Consider the following 11,864-nt stretch of genomic DNA (forward strand, 5'->3'; position numbering starts at 1 on the left):
GGAAGGAACGTTAAATAAAACACTGAAATTGTGAAAAGTTTGTTTAATAATGATCGTAATTATTAAGATTGTGAAAGCCCGGAAATTTAGTTGATGTACGTTAATATAAACAAAACAAACAAAGCCAAAAGGTGTCGTACTCTCGTAAGTCACTGCCAAGGGTAAAAAGAGTACGACGAAGAAAAACCTTGCAGTTAACAGTCCAAAAGTTAATTAACAAAATATTTTGTAAAAGTTTAAGCAGTAGTTAACAAAGACAGTAAATGCATATACACAATGTTGGTTACACTCAAGCTTAAAAGCAAGTTTTTGGGGACAATGGGTCAGGCAGGAGCAGGTACCTAAATTCTGAGAAAGGGTGAAATACACAGGATGTAACTCATCTTTGGTGCAATAGTCTTTTGTTAAAAGCAAGATGGAAAATTACATGGCCTTGTAGGAAAATTTAACTAAAAACAAGATATGTGGAAATTATTGAATCGCCACTTGTTTATCGCACATCGATTCTAAACTGAAGAGCCTTGATTAGCGTAATCCTGTCCGGTAAGATAGGTAACCCGCCCCTGATTTCGAGCCTACAGTTGAATGTCAAAGACAATCACAGAATTAGGTGTCGTACTTCAAATTGTTACAGTTTTTTACCACCCCCGACACAGAGAAAATTGTTAGTTACAAACATCAAGTCAGTACATACATCAAACGAATAATAACGAATAAGCAAAAGTTGTCGAAAACACCTTGAAAATTAACTCGGTCATTGAACCGCGCAACTTCTGTAGAAGTGTGTGACCAGATAGGGGCTCCATCCCTTACGAACCGATAATGAACGTCTATAATAAATGAATTTCCATTTCCGAATCCTGAAATAGGTAATTATCCAATTTGTAGAACGTTTAGCTTATCGAAGGGTAGATTGAGACGCCCTACAAATAAGGTAAATTGTAATTATTTGTATTCAGTAAGGATTTTGGTGATCTTTTTGTCACTTACCCTCGACAAGCTGTTGGTTCCCAACTTGCAAATCTTGCTGCTCCTGTAATAATTAAAACATACAAGCAACTAATGGACTAAAAAATAGTCAAAAATCCAAGAAAATTAACAAATTAAGAACAAGCACACAATGTCGATATATTTATTTAAACAAATAATTCAGACCCCAACAGAAAATTTGAAAATAAAGAGGAAAAGAATTGTTTATTTGTTAAACAACTAAAAAAATATGTTTACATTAAATTTGTCGACAATTAAACTTAACGTAAGAGTCCTTCTCGTGTAATAAAAGTCGGTAGAGAATGCAGATCTTGTTAAGTTGGTTTGCAAGCGTGTGCCAATTATCTACAACATATTGTGAGTATCACCACGATGATTTTATAATCGCTACAATAATAGATTGCATTACTCTTTCATATTTACAATTAAGAAATTAAACAAACGAAAATAAGCGAAGTTTTTCAAATTCATCACAAAATAGTTCAAGACACAGACGGTAGGTCAATCACAGTTTTATCACAGATTCCGTCTATGCGTGCATTGTTAAAAAAGTTAATCAGGAACGTAGTTGAGTGTCTAATACTAATCCTTAACGTAACGAGTATTAAAAAGGCAACTACATATCCGAGTTCACAGTCACTTCACATTCAACGGTTCTCCTCGGGAAGCTCTTCTTCGTTGTCCAGTTTACTCGTTCCGGCGTTACAGAAACGGCACTTGCAACACACAATGCAGGGTGCTGCCAGGAGCAGTAGCGGAGACGCGACTAGCAAGAGAATACCGAAACCTGCAAATATGCCGATGACTTGAGTTCTATGCCAAATGACGGACGCACGTGAATGACCTAGCTTATTTTTACACGGTCCTTTATCGTAGTGTCTTAGCAAGAAGTCATCCTGTAACAAACGTGTCGTGAAAGCCTCTCGCGCAGGGGGCCGACTTACATCGAGACTCGCAAGGCAATACCAGCAAAAGACGTGTTTGCACCTTTTGCACATCATTTGAGCACAGCCTTCGTCTTTTTCTATAGGAACGTTACACATGGGACAGCATTTTATAAAGTCCGAATTGAAGGAAATTCCCGGATCTTCCACCTGAAATAAAAAAAAGTTGCGCTGGTTACACTAGGGTGCTATGAGTGGAGGACCTTCCGGTTGTGGAAAAACTAACATTACGAAAAAAACTCACTTTCCCCTCCTTGGCGAGCCGTTTCGAATTTTGCTCGCAGGAGACGCCGGAATGCCACTCCAGCTTGCAGTTACTGCAAAAATCGACAGTACAAGTGGGACAGTGGACGCACTGCGGGAGGCACGGTTGCGACGGACACAGCGTGCAAACGGTCTCGCATCCCGCTCTCGGGCACCACGTTCGATTCTTATCCAGCTCCACCTCTGCAAGTCAACAAATCAGTGTGCGAGTCGCGCCTAAGACTCGACGTACCCCTATTCAACCGATACTTCTTGTGCTTCTGCAACAAGTCCTTCCCGACCAATCGATCGATTTCGTCCTCGGTCAAGGCACCCTGAGACGGACATTGTGCATCCGGACACGAAATATCGTACGCTCCCTCTGCTATTTCGAATTCAACGTACGCTCTCATACACTATTAAAAAAACGGGGAGTTACGCGACCGCGGCACTTAAGCCGCCGACACTTACCTGTTTACAAAAGGCGCAATTGCATTGAACAATTTTACAGGCATCTTTAGAAGGAGTTTCGGCCAAACAAAGTTTACATAACAACGGCGATTCCTCGACGACCGGTTCAAAGCCTCCCGTCGCGGTATTGAGCGAGTAACGCGAATTCGAGGCTAAAGTCAATAAACTGGAACATCTCGAGCAAATACGCGAAGATGAGCCATGCGGGGAGACACGTAACCGATTAACGGGCTGCAGGGGTTCGATACTGCTCGAAGACGATCCGGAACGAAGAACGCTAGTTAACGCGAGAACCGTGTCGCACTTTCGTAAACTCGCCAAACTAACCGAGGAGCGCACGATGTTCGCGCTTTCCTTTTTAACCAGCGGCGCCGCTGTGTCGATCTCGCCCGAACCGGATCCGTTGCTTCGACGTCGCGAGACGAGTGACTTGAGGCCCGGCATCGCCAAAATGTCGACACGGCTGCGCGGCCGTCTTGTTGATTGTTGAGACGCATGAGGCGCGGCAAGCGGACTCACCACCCTTTGACCTTTTAGGTCTAATAAATTGGAGCCCTCAGCCACGTTCCCGAAGCTCTCCTCGCGCTCACTTAAGGTTCCGTAACCGACAGACCAGGAGCATATGGCTCGCCGTCTCTCCCTCCTCGTCGGCGGGTCCGCCCAGACCGCGCTTAGGCAAGGCTTGCGTTTCGACGAAGCGTTTCGTAATTGACAAGACGTTTTCGATTCACATAGTGGTTGAATTGGTAAGGTCATTTTCGTTCGATGTGTGTGATTGACCGCGGGCGTTCTTAAGGCGATCCTGAAATGGAAAGAGCGTCAGTTACGTTTCGGCAATTTTTCGGTTGTCAGAATAGTAGCGTCACACGGATATAGTGATCACTAATTCCTTCAAATGGCACTATTTTCAAATTCCGATCGGCCAACTAATGCACTTTTGTGAATTGCACATTTTGAGGTTTGGAGTAGTGACTTGTAGTGGACTTGTGGGTATGGTGAATATTGGCAACATAACACACGAAAGTGATCATGGAAAAGAAGGCCGCCAATTTACTTTCCCTCTCTCCCCCGCTCCCCTCTCTCTCTTAAGGCGTTTGTGGGATCCAACGTGATGCTGACACGTTTACGGAACAGTGGGAGATTCGGAGAATTATCGTGTTTGCAAAAGTCGACCCTTCAATTTCCTGAATCTACTTAATCAATTAGCCTTCTATAAGTCGCATTACATAATCCGAAGGGCATCTCACAGAAAACCGCACTATTCGGTATTAGCGAAGTTTGGCAACAGCGCAATACTCCCTTACTAGTCATTGTTATTGCTATAAGGTTTATAGCATTACTCTTACATACAAAAAATCAATCAACCTTTGAAAAATAAGGGGAGCATTACATAAACCGAAGGGCATCACTTTGAATTAATGGTAGAACGTAGGGAAGATTGAGGCATCTTTGAAGTAAAGGGAAGTTGAGAAGTGTCCCTGTAATAGAAAATCTTAGTGTGCGGGAGCATTTCATAAACCAAAGGGCATCACTTTGAATTAATGGTAGAACGTAGGGAAGATTGAGGCGTCTTTGAAGTCAAGGGAGGTTGAGAAATGTCCCTGTCATAGAAAATCTTAGTGTGCGGGAGCATTACATAAACCAAAGGGCGTCACTTTGAATTAATGCTAGAACGTAGGGAAGATTGAGGCGTCTTTGAAGTCAAGGGAGGTTGAGAAATGTCCCTGTCATAGAAAATCTTAGTGTGCGGGAGCATTACATAAACCAAAGGGCATCACTTTGAATTAATGGTAGAACGTAGGGAAGATTGAGGCGTCTTTGAAGTCAAGGGAGGTTGAGAAATGTCCCTGTCATAGAAAATCTTAGTGTGCGGGAGCATTACATAAACCAAAGGGCATCACTTTGAATTAATGCTAGAACGTAGGGAAGATTGAGGCGTCTTTGAAGTCAAGGGAGGTTGAGAAATGTCCCTGTCATAGAAAATCTTAGTGTGCGGGAGCATTACATAAACCAAAGGGCATCACTTTGAATTAATGGTAGAACGTAGGGAAGATTGAGGCGTCTTTGAAGTCAAGGGAGGTTGAGAAATGTCCCTGTCATAGAAAATCTTAGTGTGCGGGAGCATTACATAAACCAAAGGGCATCACTTTGAATTAATGGTAGAACGTAGGGAAGATTGAGGCGTCTTGGAAGTCAAGGGAGGTTGAGAAATGTCCCTGTCATAGAAAATCTTAGTGTGCGGGAGCATTACATAAACCAAAGGGCATCACTTAGAATTAATGGTAGAACGTAGGGAAGATTGAGGCGTCTTTGAAGTCAAGGGAGGTTGAGAAATGACCCTGTCATAGAAAATCTTAGTGTGCGGGAGCGAAGGGCATAACTTTAAACTTACCTTTTCCGAACCGAGGTGGAGTGTGGTAAAGGTTGAGACGCTTGTGGATTCAGGACGACCCCTTCACAGAAAACCGCACTATTCGGTATTAGTAAAGTTTGTCAACAACGCAACGGAGGCTTACTTCAAACAGAATTTCATATTTTGCCGCTCCCATGAGATTCTACTTACTAAACCAACTTACTCAGCCCATAAGCTGGAGCATTACCTTATCCAAAAGGCGTTACTTTGACCTCATGTTACAATTGGCTGTTTTGAAATGCGGATACTTTCTCTAGGCTAAGTAGGGTGAATTTGGAGATTGATAGGGGGTTGTTGACTAACCCTTACGCTAAGTGTCACTACTTTAGTAAATGAGGAAACCGCAGTATTGGCAACACTTCATTTCTAATAGAATTTGATTTATCGTAGTTGCCATGAGACTCGAAGCTTCCTAAATTACTCTAGCATTGAGAAAACTATCCACTTACACTTAATAAGGTCGCCGATTCAAGATCATTGCCCATGTGAGGATTGCGCCAAGGCAATTAAGGAACTGAATCACAAAAGTAGAATGACGGTAAAATACGACCGAGATTACCTTATCAGTGCGAAGGCTATTAGATATGCTTTAATCATCGCTAATTAAATAAGTGGCAGATACTTGCACTTTTTTCGGTACGGAAATTAAGGTCGGCGTTCGCTTCGTACACACTTACCATCATTATTTCGAGTAGTTAATTCTGACGTCCGCGAAAAAATCTGTAACAAAAAAAGAAAAGGCTAGAAATAGGCACGATAATGATAGTACTTACGTCTATTAGCAAACGCTTATCCTAAATTGACACAGCAAACGTTAGATTAGGCTCATCCTATTTCTTTCATTTTTTGGCCGTTTCATAACCGCGGAGTAGGAGAGTTGGCTTGGCAGAAGTAAACAAATAACTAACGCGTGACCTTGTTCTTTACACACCAAAGCAGCATTTACATGACAGTATGCATGCAATTAATTTATCAATCGCGTTTACATAAACGTCGATTACATAGGTGGATAATTCAGAATAATTTGCTCGGTTCTGCCACCATACTTGAGGGAATTTTCTCTTTTCTTCTTCTTTTCGAGGTCACACCCCTAGCGAGGTTGAGAAATGGCACTTTCATAGAATACCTCAGCGAGGGGGCATTACGTAAACCAAACGGCATCCATTTAAACTAACAGTACGAGGTTAACTTCCCGAGAAGCGAACGGTGGTCCGGCACTTTTGAATACTTGGTGCGGTGTGTGACCGGCGATACACTGACCGGTTTCTTCCTCTTCCGACATTCCTCCTGCGAGTGTCCGGGATTTCGGCAATTCGTGCACTTGAGTTTGCGGTGGCGGCTTCTGCAGGATGTTTTGTCGGCTGCAAGTCCTCGAACTTCCGGGATTCGTCTTGGATCTCGGCGAAGGTTTCAAAGAAGGTGCGGGGGGTTTTGTTACGTATCCTCTGGTGAAGAGCCCAAACATACTCCTCCTCGATGCGGGCCAGCAGCGTTCGTTTTTTTTTGCGATGAAGAGCCCAGTGGTGTTCCTTCAACTTGCTCCTTGGCGAAGATTTCTCGGAGGCGCTGGTCCGAAGTAGGGTGGGCGTCTATTTCACCCCTTGCCAACATGTGGCAGCGTGTGGGGGAATATTAGGTAATTTGAATTTGAGGGGGAGGATTTAGAATTAGTTGAGGAGGATTTGAGGAGAATGCATCGCAATGAAAATTTGTCTGGAGGAAACTCTCCCAAACAAAGACCCGTTCATGATAATTAACCAGGTGTTTTTAAATTAATTGGCCGGCGGGCTGACTAATAATTAATTCTTCTATCGCGCCTCTCTTACAAATATAATTAGGGAAACGAAACGATGTTTACTAATTAATCTTTCATTTATGATAATTTATTTTTAAATTTCAAGCTACTTACCTACCTTTAGTTCTCGGGGTACGACAGCCTTGGGGGACCGAGGAGTTTTCCCCGGAGAGCTCTTAATGAACTCGGGAGTTTTCCTGCGGCTTTCAAGGTGAAGAAAACGAGTAAATGAGTGATTATTCGTCGCCTTCATCGTCACTTAAACTAAGGTCAATAAAGTTATATAATAAATTGATACCGAGAATATTAATTTGTTAACCGCTCACAACACATACCAGATTTGTGCAAAAGCGAGCGAGGAACGGATCACGCACTCGATGAATGTTCCTAAATTGCTATCAATTCTCGCCTCGCGACTCTCTGAATTGAAGATTTTAAGGAAACGAGCGAAGGCTTTTCGGAAAAACCTAAGCGAGAGTGACGTAGCCTAATTAAGAGCCGCACGCTAATTTACATGCTATCGATAATTAGCTCGAAAAGCTGATAATTAGCCATCCCAATATTGAATTCCGTGTTTCCGTGGTCTCAAGGACTTGAAACGCCAAGTTTTCAATATTGCATATCTCTCTGGTCTATGCCGCAAGCCCGGCTACAAAAAGGCATCCACTGACAGGTACACTCCCTGGCGACTCTTCTACGCGTAAATTATTTTGTTATTATTCACAATATGAATGGCAATGCGGCGAGCTTACATAAAACCGGTTTTCTACTTGCCACCGAAAAACTAATGGAACCCTAGGAAACTATAGATGGGGGAGTCACTTCTCAATCAAAAGTTATAGACTAGAAACCAATTTCGAAAGAAAATTCAAAGGGCTGTAACTTTTGAACTAGTAGCTCAATCTTGGAACTGTTTGAAATTATGGATTCTACAGGCCACATTCTATAAGACAATTTTTTTCCGGGTCGATCTGAGACAATTTTTTTTTTCGGGCCTCAAAAAAAGGCAGTGTATAACCTTCCTTTTTTACCAAAAATCGACTGCACCAAAATTTCTCGGGAAAACACTTTTTCTTATTAATTTTGGTGCGTAGAATCCAAAACAATTCGTACTTTTTCGATCAGACTTCTCAATCAAAAGTTATAGACTAGAAACCAATTTCGAAAGAAAATTCAAAGGGCTGTAACTTTTGAACTAGTAGCCCAATCTTGGAACTGTTTGAAATTATGGATTCTACAGGCCACATTCTATAAGAAAATTTTTTTCCGGGTCGATCTGAGACAATTTTTTTTTCGGGGCTCAAAAAAAGGCAGTGTATAACCTTCCTTTTTTACCAAAAATCGACTGCACCAAAATTTCTCGGGAAAACACTTTTTCTTATTAATTTTGGTGCGTAGAATCCAAAACAATTCGTACTTTTTCGATCAGACTTCTCAATCAAAAGTTATAGACTAGAAACCAAATTTCGAAAAAAAATTCAAAGGGCTGTAACTTTTGAACTAGTAGCCCAATCTTGGAACTGTTTGAAATGATGGATTCTACAGGCCACATTCTATAAGAAAAAATTTTTTCCGGGTCGATCTGAGACAATTTTTTTTTCGGGGCAAAAAAAAGGCAGTGACCTTCCTTTTTTCCAAAAATCGACTGCACCAAAATTTCTCGGGAAAACACTTTTTCTTATTAATTTTGGTGCGTAGAATCCAAAGCAATTCGTACTTTTTCGATCAGACTTCTGGAGCATTACATAAACCGAAGGGCATCACTGTTCGATACAGATTTTTTTGAAGTTTCCATCTTTCTTTCGAATCTAAGGAGGAGGTTGAAGGACGACTTCTTCATAGAGGCATTAGACAACATCGCAATGTTCCTTCACTCCCAATAGAATTTTATTTATTGGAATTGCTACGCGATTCCTAAATTACTCTTACATTGAGATAACTATCTAGTTATACTTGATCGATGAGCCTTTCAAAACTAGCGGGAGCATGACATAAACCTCGACATAAACCGAAGGGCATCATTTTGAAGTAATGGTAGTATGCGGAAGGGCATCAATTTAAACTAAGGCTACACTTTTTTGAAGTTTCCATCTCACTCCTTCGAATCCTTCTGAATCACATAGAGAAAACTAATTACTTAATCCATCAGCCTTTGTAAAATGATGGAGCATTACATACTTAACGGTATACCTCCAAGAAACGCACCTGGACTTCGAGGTGCATGGACCGGAGCTGCCGGCTACTCTATATCAGGTTTTTCTGGGTCAATGTGCTGTAGGAGTAGAGTTCCGAGAGATCGAGCTCGACCCGCGACTCTTGAAGGGGATAAGGAGAACCCACGAACACGAGTACTGAGCCCCAGGAGACGACTACCCCGGTCTACCGTCTGGTGTAGGACTCCTAGGGGTTGTGTCGCTGTAAGCGCAGTGAGTGATCGGCGCGGTAAGAACAGTCGTAAGTTTGACCATAGCCTCCACTATTCGATGCGGTCCCATCCAGGGGGGCGAGAAGTAACTATGACTCACTGAATTTAGAAGGGGGTCGAGACCAAGCCTGAAGCCTGCCATCCCAGAGGAGTGGTCCATTCGCATCAAAACTTTAAGAAAATACTATCCAACGAACCACGAAGGTCCGCAGACGTTAGAGATTTAAGTAAAAACGTAACTAACACCGGGGATCACGTGGAGGGGGGGGGGTTATGGAATACCCCCCATAATACGAGGTTTTTATTCGTATGGTTATACGAATTATGTCATGGTAGTGATGATTGTAGAAAAAAAGGACAACTAATTTTCGTTTATTGGAGGGAGTTATCCCCCCCCCCCCCTGAACAGATTGATCATCTAAAATTGTTTAGCGTTGGCACTCGCATCAAAATGTTAGAGAAAATACTATCGAACGATCCACGCACGAGTGTCCTCCTCAAGAGGTAGAGAGATTTATATATGCACAGGGGGTGGGGGTGTTTATTCGTATGGCTGTACGAATTATTTCATGATAGTGATGATTGTAGAAAAAAGGGACAACTAATTTTCGAATGAACCACTCTCCTCAGAGGTTAGAGATTTCAGTAAAAACGTAACTAACACCGGGGAGTCTGGGGGGGGGGGGTATAGAATACCCCCCAAAACACGAGGTTTTTATACGTATGATTATACTAGTTTTTTATTTCAATGGGTTATACAAATTATTTCATGGTAGTGATGATTGTAGGAAAAAGGGACAATTAATTTTCGTTTACTGGGTGGGGTATTACCCCCCAGACCCCCCGGCACTGCATGATCGTCAAAAATTATTTAGCGTTGGCACTCGCATCAAAATGTTAGAGAAAATACTATCGAACGATCCACGCACGACTGTCCTCCTCAAGGGGTAGAGTTTTAAGTATGCACGGGGGGGGGGGTGTTTATTCGTATGGCTGTACGAACTATTTCATGATAGTGATGATTGTAGAAAAAAGGGACAACTCATTTTCGAATGAACCACCCTCCTCAGAGGTTAGAGATTTAAGTAAAAACGTAACTAACAACGGGGAGTCTGGGGGGGGGGGGTATAGAATACCCCCCAAAATACGAGGTTTTTATTCGTATGATTATACTAGTCTTTTATTTCAATGGGTTATACAAATTATTTCATGGTAGTGATGATTGTAGAAAAAAGAGACAACTAATTTTCCTTTACTGGGTGGGGTATTACCCCCCAGGCCCCCCGGTAGTGCACGATCATCCAAAATTATTTAGCGTTGGCACTCGCATCAACATTTTAGAGTATAATACTATCGAACAATCCACCACGCACGAGTGTCCTCCTCAAGGGGTAGAGTTTTAAGTATGCACGGGGGGGGGGGGGGGGTGTTTACTCGTATGGCTGTACGAATTATGTCATGATAGTGATGATTGTAGAAAAAAGGGACAACTCATTTTCGAATGAACCACCCTCCTCAGAGGTTAGAGATTTAAGTAAAAACGTAACTAACAACGGGGAGTCTGGGGGGGGGGGGATGTAATACCCCCCAAAATACGAGGTTTTTATACGTATGATTATACTAGTTTTTTATTTCAATGGGTTATACAAATTATTTCATGGTAGTGATGATTGTAGAAAAAAGGGACAACTCATTTTCGAATGAACCACCCTCCTCAGAGGTTAGAGATTTAAGTAAAAACGTAACTAACAACGGGGAGTCTGGGGGGGGGGTATGTAATACCCCCCAAAATACGAGGTTTTTATACGTATGATTATACTAGTTTTTTATTTCAATGGGTTATACAAATTATTTCATGGTAGTGATGATTGTAGAAAAAAGAGACAACTAATTTTCCTTTACTGGGTGGGGTAATACCCCCCAGGCCCCCCGGTAGTGCACGATCTTCCAAAATTATTTAGCGTTGGCACTCGCATCAACATTTTAGAGTATAATACTATCGAACGATCCACGCACGAGTGTCCTCCTCAAGGGGTCGACTTTTAAGTATGCACAGGGGGGGGGGGTAATGGAATAGCCCCCAGAATACAAGGTATTTATTCGTATGATTATACAAGTCTTTTATTTCAATGTGTTATACAAATTATTTCGTGGTAGTGATGATTGTAGGAAAAAGAGACAACTAATTTTCCTTTACTGGGTGGGGTATTACCCCCCCAACCCCCCGGTACTGCATGATCATCCAAAATTATTTAGCGTTGGCACTCGCATCAACATTTTAGAGTATAATACTATCGAACGATCCACGAGTGTCCTTCTCAAGGGGTAGAGTTTTAAGTATGCACAGGGGGGGGGGGGTTTATTCGTATGGCTGTACGAACTATTTCATGATAGTGATGATTGTAGAAACAAAGAACAACTAAGCGCGCAACTAAGTATCGAACGAACCACGAGGGTCCTCCTCAGAGGTTAGAAATTTAAGTAAAAACGTAACTAATACCGGGGAGCCGGGGGGGGGGGGGATGGAAAAGCCCCCAGAAAACGAGGTATTTTTTCGTATGATTATACGAGTCTTTTATTTCA

The 11,864-nt window shown here is 42.2% G+C and overlaps 1 protein-coding gene across 5 annotated transcripts in view; it reads right to left on the reverse strand.

Moving 5' to 3' along the window:
- Positions 1-1,118: 1,118 nt before the first annotated feature.
- The window catches only part of LOC116181068 (probable E3 ubiquitin-protein ligase RNF144A-A), a 13,520-nt gene continuing 2,774 nt past the window's right edge, over positions 1,119-11,864 (reverse strand). Inside the window, exons 2-8 of one of the 5 annotated variants that reach the window (XM_031501316.1) lie at positions 5,739-5,781; positions 2,649-3,450; positions 2,431-2,593; positions 2,179-2,381; positions 1,935-2,084; positions 1,826-1,886; positions 1,119-1,777 (exon numbers count right to left, since the gene is read on the reverse strand). In XM_031501316.1, the coding sequence (XP_031357176.1) occupies positions 1,638-1,777; positions 1,826-1,886; positions 1,935-2,084; positions 2,179-2,381; positions 2,431-2,593; positions 2,649-3,404 (1,473 nt within the window). In that variant the 5' untranslated portion in view covers positions 3,405-3,450; positions 5,739-5,781 and the 3' untranslated portion in view covers positions 1,119-1,637. Of the gene's footprint in view, positions 1,887-1,934; positions 2,085-2,178; positions 2,382-2,430; positions 2,594-2,648; positions 3,451-5,510; positions 5,551-5,738; positions 5,782-5,834; positions 6,885-6,970; positions 7,307-11,864 lie in introns of those variants that run through there. The other 4 variants (XM_031501314.1, XM_031501313.1, XM_031501312.1 and 1 more) reach the window with 4 other exon arrangements.

The sequence above is a fragment of the Photinus pyralis genome, unplaced genomic scaffold, assembly GCF_008802855.1.
Source record: "Photinus pyralis isolate 1611_PpyrPB1 unplaced genomic scaffold, Ppyr1.3 Ppyr1.4_LG9, whole genome shotgun sequence".
Taxonomy (NCBI): Eukaryota; Metazoa; Arthropoda; class Insecta; order Coleoptera; family Lampyridae; genus Photinus; species Photinus pyralis.